Genomic DNA, 23526 nt, shown 5'->3' on the forward strand with positions numbered 1-23526 from the left:
GGAGTGTTAAAGTCTCCCACTATTATTGTGTGGGAGTCTAAGTCTCTTTGTAAGTCATTAAGAACTTGCCTTATGTATCTGGGTGCTCCTGCATTGGGCCCATATATGTTTAGGATCGTTAGCTCTTGTTGTTGTATCAATCCTTTTACCATTATGTAATGGCCTTCTTTGTCTCTTTTGATCTTTGTTGCTTTAAAGTCTATTTTATCAGAGATGAGAATTGCAACTCCTGCTTTTTTTTTGCTCTCCATTTGCTTGGTAAATCTTCCTCCATCCCTTTATTTTGAGCCTTTCTGTATCCTTGCATGTGAGATGGGTTTCCTGGATACAGCACACTGATGGGTTTTGGATTTTTATCCAGTTTGCCAGTCTGTGTCTTTTGATTGGTGCATTTAGTTCATTTACATTTAGGGTTAATATTATTATGTGTGAATTTGATACTGCCATTTTGATGCTAAGTGGCTGTTTTGCCTTTTAGTTGTTGTAGATTCTTCATTATGTTGATGCTCTTTAGCATTTAGTGTGATTTTGGAATAGCTGGTGCTGGTTGTTCCTTTTTATGTGTAGTGCCTCTTTCAGGAGCTCTTGTAAAGCAGGCCTGGTGGTGACAAAATCTCTGAGTACTTGCTTGTTCACAAAGGATTTTATTTTTCCTTCACTTCTGAAGCTCAGTTTGGCTGGATATGAAATTCTGGGTTGAAAGTTCTTTTCTTTAAGAATGTTGAATATTGGCCCCCACTCTCTTCTGGCTTGTAGTGTTTCTGCCGAGAGATCTGCTGTGAGTCTGATGGGCTTCCCTTTGTGGGTGACCCGACCTTTCTCTCTGGCTGCCCTTAGTATTTTCTCCTTTATTTCAACCTTGTTGAATCTGACGATTATGTGCCTTGGGGTTGCTCTTCTTGCGGAATATCTTTATGATGTTCTCTGTATTTCCTGCATTTGAGTGTTGGCCTGTCTTGCTAGGTGGGGGAAATTTTCCTGGATGATGTCCTGAAGAGTATTTTCCAGCTTGGATTCATTCTCTTCATCCCCTTCTGGTACACCTATCAAATGTAGGTTAGGTCTTTTCACATAGTCCCACATTTCTTGGAGACTTTGTTCATTCCTTTTTGTACTTTTTTCTCTGATCTTGTTTTCTCGTTTTATTTCATTGAGTTGATCTTCGACTTCAGATATTCTTTCTTCTGCTTGGTTAATTCGGCAATTGAAGCTTGTGCATGCTTCGCGAAGTTCTCGTATTGTGTTTTTCAGCTCCTTTAATTCATTCATATTCCTCTCTAAGTTATCCATTCTTGTTATTGTTTCCTCAAATCTTTTTTCATATCTTTTTTCAAGGTTCTTAGTTTCTTTGCATTGATTTAAAACATGTTCTTTTAGCTCACAAAAGTTTCTCATTATCCACCTTCTGAAGTCTAATTTCGTCATTTCATCACAGTCATTCTCCGTCCAGCTTTGTTCCCTGGCTGGTGGGGAGTTTTGGTCCTTTCTAGGTGGCGAGGTGTTCTGGTTTCGGGTGTTTTCCTCCTTTTTGCACTGGTTTCTTCCCATCTTTGTGGATTTATCCACTTGTCGTCTGCGTAGTTGCTGACTTTTCAATTGGGTCTCTGAGTGGACATCCAGATTGTTGGTGATGAAGTATTTCTGTTACTTTGTTTTCCTTCTACCAGTCTAACCCCTTCGCTGTGTGACTGCTGAGGTCCACTCCAGGCCCTGCTTGTCTGGGGTGCACCTATAGCAGCTGCGGAGAAGCGAGGGATGCTACCAGTTTCTTTTTCTGCTATCTTTGTTCCAGAATGATGCTTGCCAAATGTCAGTCTTTTGGATATAGAGGGGTCAGGGAGCTCCTTGAGGAGACAGTGTGTACTGTGTAGGAGCTCAAGTGCTGAGCTGTGAGCTCTGTCGTTCATTCAGGGCTGTTAGGCTGAAAAAAACCCTTTTTTTCTCAGATGTTCTGTCTGGGGGGGTGTTGAGGCTTTCCTTGTGAGTGTCCACCTCGCTGTCCTGCCCAGCTAGGAGGCAGTCAAGTCACTGTTTACCTGCCGAGGCTCCGCCCTGCTGGTGTGAGGCTCGCCCTGTTGCTGCAGGCTCTGCCCTTCTGCTGTGGTCTCCGCCCTGTTGCCATGGGCTACGCCCTGCAGCGGAGTCTCTCTGTTGTACCGGGTTGCTTCGGCAATGGCAGGCTGCATCAGCAATGTGCGTGTACCTCAGTAGGGGCTGATTGCCTTGGTAATGGTGGACGCCCTTGCCCTGCGGAGCTGCGCTTTAAGAAAACCTCCTCCCGGGAGCGTTTGGAATCGCTGTTTTGTTTGTCGCACTGCGCTAGCCCAAATGCTTTGTCTTTGGGATTTCCTGGGCTGGCTCACTGCCCAAGACCCGTTCAGTCTCAAGTTCAGCCCTCTCAGGTCTCAGTTTGCTGGTTCAACAGGGCACCGGTAACAGTGCGCTTTTGTATGGAGCGCTGTGGAGCACCTCTGCGCTCAGGCGCCGGCCGGAGCCCCAGCGACTGCCGGCTACACCAGCCGAGACTTCTGCCTGGCGTCCCGCGTCTCTTTTATACCTGGGAATTTCCCCGTTCTGTGGGCAACTAAGATCCGTCTGGAAATGCGTCCCGACTCACCCTCTCCGTGGATCCAGCAAGAGCTTCAATCCTGGGTTGTTCTCACAGCGCCATCTTGAGTCCTCTCGGAAAGAGGGACTGTTAATGCAGCGGTAGAAATGTGCCCATGGCTGCTGACTTAATTGAATCTGGCTAGTTTCTTCTCTCAGTTTTTGAAGTGGGTCCACAAAGCAGACTCTACTCCTGGATAGGCACAAATACACAGGAGGGTTTCTTTTTAAATTGCAAACGTGATTATTAGGAAAAGCCTGATGCTTTTGCCTGAAGACAACAATATAAAAGACTTGTTAGATCAGCGTCCAACTAATTTACCAAAGCAGAGTAATTATTGACAGAGGCTCAGAGCAAACAAATCAGAGGTGTGTGTGTGTGTGCGCGCATGCTTTCACATGAGGGTAAGAGGGAAGGATGCCAAGGAAGAGAAAAGAGTCCAACTGGACATTGTCTAGTTGAAAGATAAAACATTTTGCAAATTATATGCTGTACTTTCTGGCCTATGTTTTTCTTTAAGATCACTGACCTGAATGTTTGTTAATAAAGTGATGCTAATTTTAATATTTGTAAAAATACATTATTATCATAATGGTATACAAATATGTAGGATGAAGAATCTTTACAAATGATATTAATATCCTATAACAAGATAACAAATGAGACAAAGGCAGTTTTACATTTCTCAGAGGACAACCCAAGAATGGAAATTTTATTAGAGTAACAAAGAAAAATGAAGCACTGACACTGTAAATGACAGAAGTCAGATGTAACGATAGTTGAATATCAAAGGAAAAAATGATAGCCTAAAATAAGATATGTTTGTGAGGATAGCAACGAAAAATATTTCCTATATAGCACAGATGGGAATTCCTTGAACTGAAGGAGACGGAAGACATGTATGGTTGTTTTAAGTCTGTGTATACACTTTTATTTTCTTCCTCTAGTTTGTGCGTTATAAAGGCATACCGGTTGAAAAGGATACTTTTATTGGATTACCCCTCCTGTCTTTTAAAGATCAGGGGGAAAAAGAAGCCTTTGCTGTTAGGGATGCAGTTCTCAAAATCTCACTAGAGGGTGGTGTTGGTTTTAAAACCAGAGGTCACTGCTACTCTTTATAGTATATTCATTACTAGGCTGTATTTATGTTTAAAGAAAAGGTAAAGTCAAGCCTTCTCAGTCTTCCCTAGTAGTTGATAAATGTCAAATCTGAAACCCCCCGAGTGCTCCTTTCAGTTCTGGCTGGTTGTAGCCCAGAGGAGAAAGATAAAGAAGTGAAGCTTGATTACCAGAGGAGTTGGGTGGCAGATTCTAATTTCGGCTCCTGCACTAACTGGTAGACAAGGCTCCCTGGGCCTTTGTCATATCTGTAAAACAAAAAGATGTCCTAGTTGGTAAATCCTCATACATCTTTAAAATTATGCGACTCAAGCAAAATTCTTGGTCTAAAATGCTGAATAATTTCTCATGCTCTTGGCCAGACTAAGGAACAAGTAAAATCTCAAATTATTAAATTATTAATAATTAAGATACAATGTAATGTTATAAGTGAAGTTTAATATAGATTCTAATATCAAAGAAATTTAAAACTAAAATGCCACATCTTTTGTCTTACCAGGGAACCTTAGAGCCACGGATTGCATCTGAGCATTCTATGGATAATTTCAGTGAATGCATCATCCAAAGATCTCTCCCTTCTTGGTCACCAGCTTACTGGAAATCAGCAAAACATGTTTTAATATAGGATTATATAGAGAAGGGAGGCTGAACCATTGTCAAATAGGAATGTTTTAGGATTGGGACTAAACTCCCCACCTGCATTTATCTGACTTCATTGTATCTTTGGTTTGTTAAGAGTTAGTCTTCGAGGGATTTAGTTGGTTTAGTTTCCTTTCGCTCTCATCTCTTTCATCTGACTCCCCTTTCTTGTTATATTTACTCACATTGCAGATGTGAGTATCCTTAGAATCCTACCTGGAACCTGAAGCAAATTACGGAACTTCAAGATCCCAGTAACCCTAGCCTATCTCTGCATGGACTTGACTTCTAAGAATTGGCCCGAGACCCTGCAATTAACCTTTGACCATGCGAAGCTTCAATTCGTCACCTTTGGCATTCATACTCAATGCCCTCTTTCCTCCAAATTGCTTTGTTTGGCAGAAGAAGGTTTCTTTCCCCCGACTCTCTGCCCCCAGGCTGGATTTGTTGGGTCTCAGGCTCGTTTCGCAAATCTAAACTTTCCAAAATATACACGGAGCGCCTCCGGGTTCGCACACGCTCGCTCACGTACACTCTGGCTTGAGTACACGAACCCCGCTGGGCCGGCTCCCAGTTGTAGAACACATTCCATTCTTCGCGCTCGGGCACACCCCTCCGCAGTGAGGATTGGTCCGGCCGAGCCCCCTAGGCGAGGCGAGGCTCCTAAGAGGCCCAGACTCCTGCCAATCCCCACGGGCTGTCAAAACAAGTCTCCCTCCCTGTCACAACAGAGCGGAGTGGAGGCCGCCGCCGCCGCACTTCCTGGGACCGCCGCGCTGCAATCCGTGGGCAGGTGGCGGGTGCGCCCGGCCGCAGTCACCCGGCTCTGGCCCCTCTCGGGTCGCGCGCGTCCGGGCTCCGGAGGCCGCCTGGCTGGGCGCCCGGTGCCTTTTGTCTGGCGCAGAGCCGACGTTTGCATCACATTTCGGATGCCTCCCTCTCTTTTTCGCCTCTCCTGCCTCCAGCTCACAGCGCCTCCCTACTCCCGCCACCGTACCCCACCGGACTGCTAGCCACCGGGCCCAAAGCCAGAGGACATCTCTGCCCGAGCGATGTCTCCTTTCCAGAAAGTTGCCGCCGCCGCCGCCGCCGCCGTCACGGCCACCGCCGCTGGGCGGTGAAACAAAGTCTGGCGGGGCCGCCTCCCGGTGCAGGAGCGCACCGGTGCCTAGCGGCTTAACTCTACTGCCGGGCGTTCCGCCTCCCCCTGGGGAGCCCGAAACGCGCCGGGCAATGGCCCAGGGCGCGGCCGGCAGGGAGGGTCCGGCGCCGCCAGACGCGGCGGGGGGTGAAGACGACCCCAGAGTGGGCCCGGATGCCGCCGGGGACTGCGTGGCGGAGGCCTCTGGGGGCCGGATGAGGGACCGTCGTAGCGGGATCGTACTGCCGGGCGCCGCGGGGACCCCAGCCGACAGCGAGGCGGGCCTCCTGGAGGCTGCACGAGCGACCCCCCGGCGCAGCAGCATCATTAAGGTAAGCGAAGCCGCGCTGTTCGGGGAGTGTGGCTGTGGGTGATGGGTGGGCCGGGGACCCGTGCAGGATGTGCGGTGTCCGGAGACAGCCAGGCGAGGCATTGTTTTCTCCCACCTCCTTCAACGCCAAACCTTCCTTCCTCATCCGGCGGTTCCCAGACTCAGTTCTCAGCGGTGAGACGCACAAGTGACTTTTTTCTCCCTGACAGCAGAGGAAAAGTTCCGCTCTGCGTCTTTGCCTTCTGATGTATGCTTTCCCTCATTTTCTCTGCAAGCTGCACTAAACCGTTGTTGGAAGGAGGAAGGGCTAACTCACGATAAATGCAGATGGTTGTGCATTGCTTTCCAGCGAAGGGTTAGCTTTTCCCGTACAATGAAGAAAAAGCACAGCTTACTCTCAAGTGAAAGAAAAAATTCCCTCTAGACTTAAATGATCCCGAAATCCCAAGACGTGTGAACTTTCCCAGTAGGCGGGCAGAGTTTTGAGTGGACCCTGCATCACAGTAAAGAGCAATGGAAGAGCACAGAGTTTTTGAGCTGCAGAAAGCACAACCGGAAAGCAATCAATCCCCCAAGCATTATCCCTGGTCCTTGTGGTTACCACCACATCCAGAGAAAACGCTTCCTGAACCGCTAATCACCTCGCAAAATTTCTCTCCATCCATTTGGCAAGGCATTTGTAAACCTCTATCCTCCCCTTTCTATTTCCATCTTCCTTTCACTTGGGGCTATTTTCTTCTGTTTGAGATTTCTTCTTTCAGGAGCATGACTTTGGGATAAGGTTATTTGGGTAAGAATCCTGAACAGGCTCTGATAAAGGGCTTCAGTGTTAATGTATGTGAGTAATTAATCATATGCATGCCAGATTAAAATTGATTTTTGTGGAGCAGGCAGTATAAAACTATATATATATACATATAAGTATATATATGTGTGTGCATACACACACACACCTCAATGACAATGAAAGATGGACTTTTATTTACTATTGAATTTATTGGGTGCACTAATACATTCAAAAACTCTGTTCAGGGTTAAGCTGCGTGACTAGTACATCATACATGTTCCAAGCTCCCAGTACCAGTCTACTTAAGACTGACCACAGAATGTGGCTCCAGTATAGTCTTTTTCCCAACAGTGACACATGGAAGTTTAAAATCAGTGAAGAAGTTTCTATATTAATAGAAGAGTGGGTGTTAATTACAAATGACTTGTAGTAGTTTCTGTTACCTTGTAGCTTTTTGATTGTGTGAAAAGGAGTGTTCTATTTTGGGTGTAAATTTGGACAAAGGGAAATTACCATTTTGCTTTTAACCCACGGATCAGAAAGCATGCTGTTTTGAAATTTAAAAAACATCACAATTAGGAAACACATACATTTTAGATTCTACGATATTGATGCTACATGTTGTCCTGTGTGTGTAAAACAGGCACTGCAAGATACTTTAAAATATATGATAGTAAAGAGCAAAGGGCTCTATAATGTAAAAATAAAAATAATGGAGTATAAGGAATATGCAAATTCTTGCAACTGAGTTTGCCACTTTTGAATTGTACTATGCTGGTTTATATTCTCAGAAGGGTCATTGCTGAGTAATGGTGCCTCTTTTGTTTTAAAGTTTCTTTTTGTGACAAAAAAGGAGGGAGACAGCAGAGTATTAACTTGATTTTCCCCCTTTTTAGTATCAAGTGCAATTAACATTTGGTAAATGGCCTTTATAAAATGAAAGATTTTCGAAAATAAAATGAGTTATTCTGTTAGGCTTTTATTGAAAAAGCAGCACATACCTATACTTTAAAAAATCAAATGTTGCAAAGGAGTGTGAAGGGAAGACCCTCAGGCACTCCTCATTCCAACTTACCTACTCCACCCGCATAGATGTTAACACTTTCTTATGTATGTTTCAAAATAGTCCATGCATATGTAAGAATGTATAGCTATACATATCTATGATGAACTATAGCAGCTCCTGATTTATACAAAAAAATTTGGCTAGAGCTTTACAGACCTCATAGCTTTAAACATTTTTGAAGCCTAGAGGGTAATCTAAGGTCATTGTGTTGAAGAAACAAATCTTCAAGGCTAATCTAGTAGGTCTTTGGTGGGCAGCATTCATTGGGATCTGTTCCCAGAGGCCTTAACTCCCTTCTAGGGGTAAAAAGGCAGGTGGTAGGCTCTGTTCCACTCCTTCTCTGAGATCAAGAACCATTCTGTTGACACTCTTGAATCAGCTGCCCTGTGGTTTGCTCCCTTTAGCATAGTAAAATGAGTTTCTAAAAAAAGTCTAGATCACATAAGAAGTACATAGCACATGTTCTATATTGAGAGAAAATGCATTTTCCACAGTTTTGCCAAGATTTTTTTTAAATCTGCCATTGAAATATACACAAAAAAGAAAGGTTTTAGTACATTTTATATTAATCGAAATATTAAATGCTGTTCCAAATTGCTATAGTGCAGTAATAATTGATATTCATGATCATAATGCTGAGCCACTGAAAGATTGGGAATCATCAAATATTAAATTCTTTTCAGCTCAATTTAGGGTATTGTTTCAGACTAGTGCTCTCCTGGCAGAAAACAGACTGTCTTGTATATTAATAAAAAGAATGTTTTCAGTAAATTCGTCCTCCCTAATTTGTGAAAACATGTGTTTAGTTGAGAAAACAATTTCCTTCTGAGCTGATGAAAACAATGACAACATTTATCTGTATTCATCTTCAGAAATTCTTTCTACTGTCATTGTATTTCTTTCCCCTCATATAACCAATCCTAGGCTTAAAAACATTTAATGTGAGAGTTAAACTAAGTTTTCTTTAATCTGTCTACTTTTTCTTATGTTTATGGTGTGATCGTTTCAACAGCATTGACGTTGATAAATGCTGTGTGTTTTTTTGGTAAGTGCATTGTTATATACCACAATAATGCAATAGAATTCATTTTAATTTATTCTTGATGACTTGTAGTTTAAAATGACAAGTTAGATTCTGCAGTACTGATAATGTCTAGCAGTTGTTTACTATTCTGCATTTGACTATATTTCTAATTAAGAAATAAGACCATTTATCTATCTGGTACCTGATATCAAACTTATATATTTAAAATATTTAACATTTTAGAGTATAGCTTATATCTCTATAACTCTGTAATCTTCTGGAAATAGGAAGTAGCATAGCGTATTTACTATATTAGACGGTGGGAACTGAACTATAAATATATTTTAAAATAGCAGTTGATTTTTCTTCCATTGCATTTAACATATTGACGAGTTCTACTATTTTCGACTTCCTTTTGTTCTACTTAAGAACAAATTTTCTAGGAAAATTTCAAGGAAGAATAGAAATTGTCACTTGGATCTCATGAACATGGGTGTGGGGGATGAAGATGGGAGTTGGGAATGAGTGCTGCGACCTGCACTGGAGCAGCTACTTGGGTGTTATTCATGTCTCATTATTTTATATCATGGCAAGTCCCACTCCATCATATTCATTGTGGGCTGGTATGGTGGATTTCTGAGCTGCAGCCTCAAATATGCCTCTTGGGTACCAGATGACCCCTATCAAGATTATGGCTTTCCTCGAGGGGCAACAGGAATGCAGTTCATATTAAGTGACTACTACTATGAGTCAGATACTAAACTAGGAGCTTTTGTAAATTTCTATCACTTAAACTTCATAGGAAACTCTCTAAAGTAGGGACGGGAGGTACAGAGAGCTACTGTTAAAATATGGAGTGATGATTGAAAGCCATGTCTGCTTAATTTCAGAATTTGTGCTCTTGGGCTGGTTCTCAGATGCAAGAAGTCCACAATCCATGAATACTTTCTAGGTTAGAAACAGCCTGAACGTGTAAGACAGTGACAGAAGAGTATGCATTTTAGGTCCCATGGTTTGTGGGTAAATTATCTTTTCTCAGCCCTCTTTCCCCCAGTTCAGAAGGTTTGGAGCTTGATGATTCTAGAAAGGGATTACAATTTTTTCTGTCTTTGGCTATTTTGTTAGGCGTGTGCTGTACTTGAAAAGGTAGAGCAATCTGGCAGGTGTTCTGCTTGGTGTCAATACATGGAGGTGACACCTGTTGTTTTACCCCAAGCCCACTTTGCCCATGCCCTGCAGACAGTGGAGTCTGTGAAGCATTGTATTCTCTTTTAGGCTGATACACAGATGGAAAAAACACCTGAGTCATAGGAATATATATTATTCTAGGGGAGTACGAAAATGAGGAATCTTCATTTGGAGATCTGAAAGTGTTTGTTTTTAAAAATAGAGATTGCTACAAAGGAAATTAAACATGATTAAAAATCAGTTAAAAATTTTAGGCACCCTATGGATTACATAGGCGTTTATAGATTGACCTGGGAATTACAGCATTTATAGATTTTATTCTCTACAAATATGTGTTAAAAGTTCCAAATAACTGACTTGTGGATGGATTTTGGAAAAATAACCAGATTGTACAGAGGAGCTCACTAGTCTTTACTTTACTGTAAGGGTCACTGAGAGTGTGCCCTGGTGGCTTCAATTCTCCTCCTGAGATGTGATTCAGCTTCATGAATGGCATGAACCTCTTAGGTAGATCTGGTTTATGATCCCGGCAACTTCAGTTAGCATATTTATGTTCTCTCACATTGCTGTAGTAGCATGGCCACATATCACCTTAGAAGTGGTTGCTTCTAATTGCAGTGCCTTTCTGATGTGATTTCTTATAGCACCTCTCAAGAAAATAAGGAATAAACTTTATGTAAAGAGCATTGTCATACTTCGATGAAAGATTTTAGAAGTATCTGTTGATTAGTGTTTGCTACTGCTATTAGAATTTACAAAATTTGTTTTCCCTTTTGGAAAATATATCAAAGCGAAAAAGTGGAAGTTAATAACATAGCCATTGAGGGGTTAAACACGCTTTGTGATTGAGACTGAATAGTGTTTTCCCAACCTTTCCCTTTTTACAATGGGGAAAACAGGTAATTAAATTTTGTACAGTAAAATGTCAATTGAACATTTATTGCCAAATAACACCTCAGGCACAGCAGGGCATTATGAAAAGATATCAGGAGACAGCCAACTTTACCTTGGTTCTACTGAACAAGCAATTCATTAATTGCTTCTAGGCAATGCCAGAGCAAACTAATCAGGCAGTGGCCCAGGCAGTAACTCAGTGAAGGAATTGCGACAGTCTTCTCTGCACCCTCACTCAATTCTGTTTAGCTTTAATAACTGTGAATATTGAAAATAACTCCACGTTCAGAAGCAATGTCCAAACCGAGATGTGCTTAACATCGTATATTAAAAAAAACACACAAAAAAACTCTCCAACTTTAGATGCCTAGGTAGAGCTAAAAGGCAGGATCTCAGAACCAGTAAATGAGCCATTGGTTATAAGAAGTGGGGAGACATTCACTGTATTGGACTTTAATCGAAATCTAAGGTAATAAATCAGTAAACTTTATTATAGTGAAACCTGTCAGTTTTGCAAAATCTTGTATTTTGAAAAGTGTTTTAATAATGTAAAAAATGTCTATTTGTAGTTCATTAACTCTTATTTACCTCTGCATCCTAGTTCATCTCTGTATTCCAGTTTCTGCAATAGGAAACAATAGACAGAGTTTATTGTAACTAATAATTATACTAACCTGACAATAACTATTAGGGCCAAATGGCCAACTTCTCTAACAACAACATTCAGTTTTTACTTATTGGCATGTGTATTGTGTATTTCAGCTAACTTTTGATGGCAACAAAATCATAGTATGACAAACTACTGGAATAGCCCCTTGGATTTAAAATTGGATTTCATTTGTAGTTTTATCTGTAACATCTTTTGTGAATGTAAGAGAGATATATAATCTAGTTTACTTTAAACAGTGCCATTTAAACTCATTTTATTAATAATCAATCTAGCATTACTTTGAGAAAAGTAGGATTGTACACAGTGAGTAGAAAAGAAGCATTATTTATATAATCATTATCACTCCAGAAAGAAAGCAAGTTAATTTTGAAAATAATACAATCTGTCAAGACAACACAATGAATTACTTTAGTGTGTATAGTTTCCAAATATTTCTTAATTTGTATTTCTGAATTTATGAAAGTGTATAGCTATTATAGTCAAGAATATTGTTTATTCTTAACCATACATCTTCATATTCAAAAGAATTTTAAAATAACCTTTGAAAGATAATATCTGCTTTATTAATTCTTATGCTGACCTTTTTCAAGAGCCTTTAATTTTTAAAATTTTCACTTCTTTTTTTTTGACTTTTATTTTAGTTTCAGGGAGTATACATGTGTAAGTTTGTTACATGGGTAAATTGCATGTTGCTGAGGTTTGGTATAAATGATTCTTTCACTTGGCTAGTGAGGATAGTACCCAATAGTTAGTTTTTCAACCCAAGTCTCCTACCCCAACCTTCTCCCTCAAGTAGTTCCCAGTGTCTATTGTTCTTTTCTTTGTGTTCATATGTATTCAGTGTTTAGCTACCACTTATAAGTGAGAACATGTGGTATTTGGTTTTCTGTTCCTACATTAGTTCACTTAAGACAATGGCCTCCAGCTGCATCCATGTTGCTGTAAAGGACATAATTTTGTTTCTTCTTATGGCTGTGTAGTATTTCATGGTGTACATATTCCACATTTTCTTTGTCCAGTCCACCATTTGTGGGCACCTAAGTTGATTCCATGTTTTTGCTATGGTGAAGAGTGCTGTGATGAACATACAAGTGCATGTGTCTTTTTGGTAGAATGTTGTGTTTTCTTTTGGATACATAACCAAGTAATGGGATTGCTGAGTCAAATGGTAGTTCTGTTTTAGTCTCTTTGACGAATCTCCACACTGCTTTTCACAGTGACTGAACTAATTTACATTACCACCAGCAATATATAAGTGTTCCATTTTCTCCACAACCTCACCAACATTTGTTGTTTTCTGACTTCTTAGTAATAGCCATTCTGGTGTGAGATGGTATCTCATTGTGATTTTGATTTATATTTTTCTAATGCTTAGTAAAGGTGAGCATTTTAAAATATATTTGTTGGCTGCATGCACGTCTTTCAAAAGCCCTTTAAAAGATGCCAAGTATGTACTGAACACAGACTAAGCCCAGGCAATATGTACAAGTAGATAAACTTGTCTTATTTGCATGGTAAAAATCACAGAAATAGATAGTGATGCTACTGGGTATTTAGAAAACAGAGATACCCAAATTCAGAACACCTTCTCTGTGAGACATTCTCTGATGTGAGGGAGATGGATGTGCAAATAAGGCAAAAAGAGACCAAAGAACACTTTAGTGTTAGCTGGGACCAAAAATACAATATAGAACTCTAGAAAGCTAGACCTGGCTATGTTGTACGCACTTTTCCCTAAGGCCCAAATGACTTTAAACCAAAGCAAGCCAAATAGCCTGTATACTTAAAGCCCACACCCTATGCCCATATCCGACAGCTGATGATGAGGGTGGTCTAATCAGGGACACACTAGGGCCAGATAATAAGGAATCAGGGACATGTTCAGCAGCTGGAGAATGTGTTTCCCCTCTAAACCTCCCTTGGCTTAGGCTAGGTTAAAGTCTGGCTCAGAAACAGGGCAATGGTGTCAGTAGAGTGATGGCCCTGCTCTCCTACAGGTCAGCCCTGATTGTTGGGTTGCGGAGGAGAGAGAGCAGATGACGCTATATGCACTCTGACCTCTCTCTCCTTTGAAAGCTTCATCCCCATATATAACAGCTCGTCAATGTCCTTAAACTTGCAGTTTCTTAATCATTGGTGATGACTAATTTTTGGAAGTGGAGATAGGGATGGAGGTGAGGGAATGGAGCCTTGTGCTTCCCCTAGAGGCACATATAAAAGATGCAAAGTCATCTTCAGCATTTAATGAACTCCAGCTTTGAAATATTTTGGAATTATTGATTTCATACCATAATTAAATATTATATATTTAGAAATATTATTAATAGTAAGTAGCTTTACTTTTATGTTTAACCTAATATGTAAAACACCTAGTAACATTATGAACTTGTTTTCCTATTAATCAATTTTCTTTATAGTAGTAGCAAATACCGATATGGTTTGTATGATGAATCTGGCATTGCTTTGAGTATTCATGTGTATCAAATAATTTAATTCTCACAATAATCATATGATATGAGTATTATTATTATCTCAATTTTTGCAGATGGAGGGATGTTAAGTGACTTGCCTAAGGTCACATAGCTAATAAATAACAGAGCCAAGAAGTGGGTCCAAATTATCTAGCTCCAGAGGTTGCTTTTAATCTTTATGCTATATATTCTCATTCTCTAAGACAGTATTGATTTAAAGCTTAGCTGTTATGGATGAAAAAGCAGATTTTTTATTGTTATCTTAAACACTAAGTTTCAGCTGGCAAAACAAAAAGAAACAATTTTTAAAACAGTTTTGGGAAACTCAAGGATTACTTCAGTATACATTTTTTTCTCAGTTTCGTAGCCTTTCACATATATTACCCATGACTTTACATTAATATTGCATTCCATTTTCCATTGACAGGAGTGAGGCTCCTAGTAGTACAAGGATACCTCATATTATCACACTTTGCTTTTTTGTACTTTGCAGATATTGCATTTAAAAAAAACAAATAGAAGGTTTGCGGCAACCCTGTGTTGAGCAAGTCTACTGGTGCCGTTTCGTGTCTCACTTCGGCAGCTTGTGCTCACTTTGTGTCTCTGTGTCACATTTTGGTAATTCTCACAAGATTTTTAATTTTTTCATTGTTATTATATCTATTATAGTGATCTGTGATTCGTGATCTTTGATGTTACTATTGTGATTGTTTTTGAGTGCCACAAACTATCTCCATATAAGACTGTAAACTTAATTGATAAGTGTGTGTTCTGACTGCTCCAATGACTGGCCATTCTCAGTGTCTTTCCCTCTCCTTGGGCCTCCTACTGTTTGAGACACAACAATATTGAAATTAGTTCAGTTAATAACTCTATAATGGCCTCTAAATATTCAAGTGAAAGGAAAAGTTTCATGTCTGTCACTTTAAATCTGAAGCTAGAAATGATTGAGCTTAGTAAGGAAGGTATGTCTAAAGCTAAGATAGGCTTTAAGCGAGGCCTTTTTTGTCAGTTAGCCAAATTGTGAATAAGTAAGGGAAAAGTGCTTGAAGGAAATTAAAAGGGTTATTCCAGTGAGCAGATGAATGATAAGAAAGCAAAACAGCCTTCTTGCTGATATAGAGAAAGTTTTAGTGGTCTGGATGGAAGATCAAATCAGCCATAACATTTCCTTAAGCCAAAGTCTAATCCACGGTGAGATCCTAGCTCTCTTCAATTCTATGAAGGCTGTTAGAGGTGAGGAAGCTGTGGAAGATATGTTGGAAGCTAGCAGAGATTGATTCGTGAGGTTTAAGGAAGGAAGTTGTCTCTATAATGTAAAATTGCAAGGTAAAGCAGCAAATGCTGATGTAGAGGCTACAGCAAGTTCACCAGAAAATCCAGCAGTGATTATTGTTGAAGGTGGCTGCACTCAAAAGCCTCAAATTAGAAGAAGATGTCATCTAGAACTTTTATACCTAGAGTAGTGAAATCAATGCCTGACTTCAAATTTTCAAAGGACAGACTAACTGTCTTGTCTGGGGTTAATGCAGCTGGTAACTTTAAGTGGAAGCCAATGTTTAATTACCATTCTGAGAATCCTAGGGTCTTTACGAATTATGTTAAATCTACTCTGTGCTCTAGGAATGGAACGACTAACCTCGATGACAGCACATATGTTTATAGCATGGTATATTGAATATTTTAAGCCCACTGTTGAAACCTACTGCTCACAAAAAGCATTCCTTCAGATTATTACTGCTTGTTTACAATGCACCTGATCACCTGAGAGCTCTGATGGAAATGTATAGGAGATTAATGTTATCATCCTGTTAACATAACATCCATTCTGCAGCCTATGGATCAACAAGTCTTATTATTAAGAAATACACTTCACAAGCCTATAGTTACCATTGATAGTGATTCATCTGGTAGATCTAGGCAATGTAAATTGAAACCTGGAAAGGATTCACCACTCTAGGTACCATTAAGAACATTTGTGATTCATGAAAGGAGGTCAAAATATCAACATTAGCAGGAATTTGGAAGAAGTTGATTCCAACCTTCCTGGATGACTTTGAGGGGTTCAGGACTTTGGTGGAGGAAGTCACTGTAGATGGGGTGGAAATAGCAAGAGAACTAGAATTAGAAGTGGAGCCTGAAGCTGTGGCTGAATTGCTTCCATTTCTTGATAAAAACTGAATGGATGAGGAGTTGCTTCTTATGGATGAGCAAAGAAATTGGTTTCCTGAGATGGATTTTGCTCCTTGTGAAGTTGTTATGAGCAGTGAAATGACAATGAAGGATTTAGATTATTACATAAACCTATTTGTTAAAGCAGCAGCAGCAAGTGGACTCCTATTCTTCAAGAGAGTGGACCTATTTTAAAAGAGTTTTAATTGTGAGTAAAATGCTGTCAAACAGCATTGTATGCTACAGATAAGTTTTTCATGAAAGGAAGAGTTAATGAATGTGGCAAACTTTACCTTTATCTTATTGTAAGAAATCGCCACAGCCACCCGAAGCTTCAGCAACCACCACGCTGACCAGTCAGCAGTGTTCAAAATGGAGGCAAGGCTCTCCACCAGCAAAAAGATTATGACTGGCTGAAGGCTCATAATCATTATGATTATGGCTAATGATCATTAGCATTTTTAGTAATAAGGTATTTTAAAATTAAGGTTATATACATTGTGCTTTTAGATGCAATGCTATTGCACATTTAATATACTACTATATAGGGTAAACATAACTTTTATATGCATAAGAAACAAAAAAAATTTGTGTGGCTTGCTTTATTGCAATATTTGCTTGATTGTGATGGTCTAGAACTAAATTTACAATATCTCTGAGGTATGCCTGTATATTTTATTCTTTGACTGAAGTTATCTTCTTTACCATGAAGCAAGAGTTTGTGGTCTGATTTTGGTATATATTATATCAGCTAAGGATGGACAATTACTTAATTATTGCAACTGGTTATGAATTATTTTATATTTTGATAGTTTTGTCTGTCAATAGATCAATAAAGAGTATTTAAGTTTCCAGTCCAAGGAAGTTGTAACTTTCATTTAGTGGTAGTAGACATGATGCTATATGGTTGAGATTTCTTCCCAGTTAGCTTTGAGGTAGATACAGTGACTCATATGTAGGAGGAACATGTTAAATGTTTGTTAAATATCATTAAACTCAAATTCTGCCTGATCACTTAATTTCTTTTGGTAGAAATTCCAAAGTCAGTATGTAGAAAATGCAAATATATGATTATGTCATGAAATTAGTGCCCTTATGGATGCTTTATTGTGTTAAAGGTAATGAACCCATTCTGCTGTGCAGAGATATAGTATCATGGCCAAATGGTACCCAGAAGTTTGTCTCCATAATTTGTAGACTGCTTCGTGTTAAAGGTACAGTCAGCTCTCTTTTGTATATCAGTTTTAATTATCGTCTGAAGTTATGTTAAATTATTGAAAGATACAGGTCTTTGACTCTCTCTTGTATTGCAGCACTTATGCAATAAAGCATTTGGTCACATTCGCTTAAAGTGATTTTTTTTCATCCAAAAAGAAAGCATTCTCCCAAGCATTTGAAACCTAAAACACTTTTTTTCCTGATACTTTCTCATGTTTATTTAGTGTGGGAACAAACTAGTTTTGTGATAAATGATGTGATGTTTCTGTGTGTTGTGTCATGACACAACTTTCGTTGCTGTTGTGTGTGTGTGTGTGTGTACTTAGGCTAGCTATATTGGAAGTCAGAAGTCCCAGTGGGAGGTAACCTTTATTTTTGTTAGTAGAGATGGGGGTTTTGCTATGTTTCCCATGATAGATTTGAACTCCTGGGCTCAATGGATCCTTTCACCTCAAACTCCTGAGTAGCTGGAACTATAGGCCTGTGCCCCCATGCCTAGTTTAGGTAACCTTTTGATTCCCGACTTTCTTTCCTACAACTGGGAATGTGGTCTTTATCCAGCAACATTGTCATCAAAGTAAGAACTGCAGAGGGTGTGAGAAGTCACACTCAGAAATGTTAGCCACTAAGTTTGACCAGTAGTTGAGGTTTCTGAAAGGAGCAAAGAGAAAGAGAAAGGTCAAGCTGTGCCAGAGGGGAATGGAGTCAGATGGGACCATGCTTATACGTGGGCTGAGTAAATGCTTTGACAAATGTCTTCACTTGAATCATTCTGCCAGAAGTTGTACATTTTGGAATTTATTTATTTTAAAAATTTTGATGGTCTTTGGTTCCTTTGGAGAACCTTTTAAGTAATGGGCACCTGACACCTTAACACACTTAGCAGTGATGGTTGGACACAAATCTCTCTGAGTCTAAAGATTCCTGAGAAGAATCAAGGGAGGACTGTTCTGGGTTGTTGTTGGTGATGACTGGCCTTAAAAGTAAGCTTTGTCTACTTGGCTATTTTGCTAACCTCAGACCTAAGAAAGTCCAGGGAGATTCTTCATGGTGGCACCGTCAGCATGATAGATTTACCAATAAGGAGAAACGATCTCTGACAAACAAATTATCATGGAAGTCGGTGTTCTAGGCTGGAAGTAGTTGTGAGTGCTGGAATTAGTCACCACTGCTTTATAAAAGGCTCTAAGTATTCACATACTCAGGCAACTATGACCCTCCCTTCCTTACTAAGAATCTGCCTTCACTACCTTCACTATTTCTCTTGCCCAAACCCTTTTCCTCAGGCTAAATAAGGGGATGACTGGAAGGCAGAAAATAGACTTGGAGGCGGGGGTGGTTGTTATGGTTCCTGAAGAAAGCCTAGTCCTTCCACTTATCTCATTGTAGGGGGAAGAGATAATGACTGTTTCTGAGGTTGAGAGAGAAAGGACTCAAGTGATAATTCTTCTTCATTGTTTTGAGATGGTGTTTCACTATGTTGCCCAGGTTGAACTTGAACTCCTGGCTTCAAGTGATGCTCCTGACTCAGCCATCCAAGTAGCTGGCACTACAGCACATGCCACTGCACCTGGCCAAGAGATAACTCTTGATTGTAAGAGTGGGCAGATAACGGCGGTGGCATTTAACTGTCCATTCTTCACCAAGTCTCCCCATAAGTTTGGACTGGTGCCTATCTGTCTCTTCTTGAAACACACTGAGTTACTAGACCATCAGATCCCCCTGATGCTGTCCTGTTTGTGGAGAAAGAGGACACTATAGAAGACATCCAGTCCCCTTGTTGCTGCCCCATTCAAAGAGGCTTCTTGGATGAAGAGTCCCTTGTAACAAAAGGCTGGGACGGGCTGGTGAGGGGTGGAAAGGAAAGGTCAATGTTCATGCCAAATCTCCCACACCAGGAATAATGAATGTTTAGGGAAGAAGGGCACTATGGGGAATAAGCAACCTCATAGAGAGTCAGCCTTTGGATGCCTGACTCACAGAGAGAACCAGTGGTCAAGTTCAGTATTAACTTGAGGAGTAGAGAAAACGAACCCATGGGGACTGCAACATCCCTATGGGGCCATTTTATGGAAAGACTGTGTCTTCATTTATTCATTCCCCAGCTCAAGCCTAGAAAGGAAGTGTAGCGGGGAAGAGAAAGGGAGAAGTGGGTAAAATAGACATGCCCCCAGCCCTAGCCACTAAATGCACTATTCTAGCTTGCTGTGGGGGCTATAAAATAGAGAAGACCTTGAACCAAACATGAAATTGAAGTTTTAAAATGAAAAAGGCTGAATAAGGACTCAAAATAACCCTTCTGATAATGGAATGGGAATGAAACACTATGGAATCTGAGTAAGCTAACAGTAATAACTGGAATACACAGAGACAAAAAGGATCTGAGAATAGGCAGTTAGGGAAAAAAACCACACATTTATACCCCAACTTGGACTGCTTAATTATTTCAGTTACATTAATACAGAATTGGAGAGCTGAATGGGAGGTTAGAATTTTCCAATTCTCCCCTTTCATTTTACCAAACTGGCAGTCTACCATCATTCCCATTCTTTCAGAGAATCATTAAAATGAGATTATTTGTGATAATTAGACAATTTAATTAGAACTGTTTATGATACCAGGGATAGGTAGGGAAGGCTTCTTTCAAGCATTCATGTTATAGAATAATAATGAGCACAACATTGTCAAAATCTTACAGTATCTTCAATTCTTATAACAGCCTGGGAAGAGCTATCATTTCTACCTTACAGATGAGAAAGCCAAGGCTCACTAGTGTGTGTGTGCGTGTGTGTGTACTAGGGTTAGGGGGAAGGCATATTTTTATCTTCATTTTCTTTTGTTTTCCAAACCGGCAAACTGAAAAAACAAACAACAATTTCAGAATATATTGATCTGGCTGGAATGGAGCTGAGTGGAAAAACAAAGTTAAGGTGGTTCAACCCAACATTGTTTTCCAATAAAAGCAGCCACCATTTATTGAGCTAGGTGCATATATGTTATTTCATTTAAGCTGGAAGTAGGAAGGATCTAGGAAAAAGCAATGGATTTGAAATAATTGTTTTGGCATAACTCCTAGGGCTGGGGTTTGGGCTTCTTACTCTTCAAAACTTACATGTCAGAAACTCCATGTACTAGTTTCCTGCTGCTGCTGCAACAAGTTGCTACAAACTTAGTGGCTTAAAACAGCACAGATTTATTATCTTATAGTTCTAGAGTCATTTACTGTGTTCCTGTGTACATTGTCAGTGTTATGGGGTATGCTTGCTAGCCTGTATGGCAGTGTAAGATTTTAAAGTAAGAACAAAGCCCAGTTTCCTTAGCACTCCTTATATCAAAATGTAATTTCCATATAAGCTCAAATCATAGAGAATCAGTTGCAATTTTGTTTCATGGATAAGACGACCAGCTTACGGAATGTTTTTCATTGCATAAAGCCTGTTAAAAGCCAGAAGAGAAAAACAGTACTTTCTGCTGACATTGGGATCAACTGAGAATGTAGTGGGCTTAGTGGCATTAAAGAAGATGAAAAAGTTGAAATCAAAATTTAAAAATCCCTAGATGTAGATATTAAATGTTTATTTATATGAAATGAAAATTCTGAAGTGGATAGTTTTGCTGTTCTGAACTACTTCAAGAAAAATCTGGAGAAAGCCAAACTGTGATTTAACTTCTTTATCCACTGTGCCTAATACCTTACTATCTTTTAAAGAATTTGATTTTTTACAAGCTACAGAAACATTGCTCTGAGGCTTTGTATGGACATTAAAGCCTAACTGTGTTTATCTGATTATGTTTTTTAATCTTTCTCTGCTCTTATTAATGTTTTCAATTTTGATTTTAGGTCTTACAGTTGAAAATGGCATAAGTGTTTTAAAGATTGAGTAGATGATTAAGGTATATTATTTGTCTTATTCCTATAAGGATCAAGGTGCTATAACCCACAAGGACTGTCTTAGTAGTTTTCTTCAAGTACTCTTTTTTCCCCCCCTATCATTTGGGTCTTTTCCTTTATAAGCTATTCTGTTTTCAGCTTTCAGGAAGTATATTCATTGGTGGTGATACTCAGCCCTCCCAAGTGTTGTTTGCTTTAAGTAGTTGTCTTGATCTACATCTGAACTTAAAATTTCCCTATAAAAATCTTTTTTTAAGGAGGAATTTAGCTTCACTTCTGAGCTTTTGGAGTGGAGAGGTCTACCCTCCATGTTTATAAATACTTTCATTTGATAGGCTATGTTGCTCTGGCAAAGAGATCCTCACACATAGTGGCTCAAACAAGATAGTTTCTCTCCTTAATAAGTAACACTAAGCTGGTTATTACAAATCAGGTAGATGTCTCTGCTCCATAAAGTAATTCAGGGATCCAGATTTTTTGGTCTTCTTTTTGGGCCATTCCTTAAGATGTTGACTTGTCCCTTTGATGAAAATTGCCTTCTAGTTCATAAGAAGGGGGATAAGGAAAGTGGAGGGCAATTAGCTTCTTTTTAAGGGAGTGACCTGTAAGTTGCACATACCACTTCTGTTCATATCCCACTGGCCCATTGGCCCATTGGTCATATGACCATACCCAGCAGCAAAGCAGGCTGGGAAATGTAGTCATTATCTGGGTGGCCATGTGCTTACGTGAAGATTAGGAGATTCTTATTAGTAAAATGAACAAGAGGAGACTGTAAGTTTTTAAGGTTAAAACAGTTAGTCATGGTATAAATCCTTAATTTGGAGAAGGAACCAAAGTGTTTTGTAATATGAGGGAATCAGACAGTCCTCCATTTTTGAGTTCACATTGTTTAATCTGGTTAGGAAAATAGACCAGAACATGGCTCATGTGCTGCTAGGGACTGCTTCAATATCTGTATGAACCAGTTAGCTTCAAAATGATGTCTCACAGACATGGGCTGCATTGTTTATCCTGACTTTCAAATGTATACTATATGTGAATCAGAGAGACACACCAAGCAACAACAATTTAGGATGCCTTAAGTAACTGTTGTGTGCCATACACTGTCTGAAAGATCCTGTAGTGAACTTGTAGGAGAGCCTTTGGAGGTCATTTTGCAGTTAACCACTCTAGGGCAGGAACCCTTCTAGATGTGCAGAAGTGGCTTCCAGTCAGCAGGGAGTTTCCTCTCTCCCAAGGAAGCCAATTTCATTTTCAGTCTGTTTTTGTTGTTTGAAAAAATTCTTATGTTGAGCCCAAATCAAGTTATTCTCTTACACTTTTCTTAGGCAGTCCTATTTCTACCTTCAGGAGCTATAAAGAGTATGTTTAAGTTCTCACATGACAGCTCTGGACATATTTGAAGGGAGTTACGTAGGTGTCTCCTCCCACACTTCCGCTATAATAAATAACCCCTGACATTTATTGGGTGCTTACCATGTTCCAGACACTATTCTAAGCACTTTACATGTATTAACTCATACCAATTCTTACTAGTTTTATGAAGTAGAGACTCTCTACCCCATTTCATGGATGAGGAAATTGAGGCACAGACAGGTTAAGTATTTGCTCAGATTCACACAGTAAGTGGCATGTTCTGATTTGTCAGTGTTTCATTTGAAATGTTCCTAGGCCACAACCCTGGTTGCTATGCCAGATGCACTGTGGTCCACTGTAGTGTACTGTTTTACCTTCCATTTTTTGGATTCTATATTTCTACAAATGTAACCATCAGGAGAATTTTTCTTCTGGAAAAAAAAATTCTTGACCACAGTTCAGCAAAGATGTCTTTATATTGAAGACACTATGCTCCTGAATTTGAGAGGACATGATGAGTTGACCAAAGGTAGGCTTGATATGGCAGCTGGGTTCCATTTAATGTGATGTATAAAGCCATTTTACTTTTCTTCAATAGGGAAGCAATTATAGGTAAAAATACTAAGTAAAAAAAATCAGTTAAAAATGGTTTTCTATTCTTTCTTTTAAGAGATGTGCTCTTCCTATGTTTTCCAGGCTCGTATTGAACTCCTGGGCTCAAGTGATTGTCCCATTTTAGCCTCCCAAAGTGATGGGATTACAGGCATGCACCACTGCACCCAGCTTAAAGATGATTTTTTTTTTTTTTTTTGAGACTGAGTGAGTTTTGCTCTTCTACACAGGCTGGAGTGCAATGGTGCGATCTTGGCTCACTGCAACTTCCACCTCCTGGGTTCAGGCAATTCTCCTGCCTCAGCCTCCTGAGTAGCTGGGATTACAGACATGCG

At 39.8% G+C, this 23526-nt stretch overlaps 1 protein-coding gene across 2 annotated transcripts in view; it reads left to right on the forward strand.

Annotated features, from left to right (window-relative positions):
• The first annotated feature begins 5095 nt into the window (after positions 1-5095).
• PLCL1 (phospholipase C like 1 (inactive)) overlaps positions 5096-23526 on the forward strand; it is a 359533-nt gene continuing 341102 nt past the window's right edge. For both annotated transcript variants that reach the window (XM_002749603.7, XM_035305230.3), the window contains exon 1: positions 5096-5839. In XM_002749603.7, the coding sequence (XP_002749649.3) occupies positions 5600-5839 (240 nt within the window). In that variant the 5' untranslated portion in view covers positions 5096-5599. The remainder of the gene's footprint in view (positions 5840-23526) is intronic.

This window comes from Callithrix jacchus, chromosome 6 (genome assembly GCF_049354715.1).
Source record: "Callithrix jacchus isolate 240 chromosome 6, calJac240_pri, whole genome shotgun sequence".
Classification (NCBI taxonomy): Eukaryota; Metazoa; Chordata; class Mammalia; order Primates; family Cebidae; genus Callithrix; species Callithrix jacchus.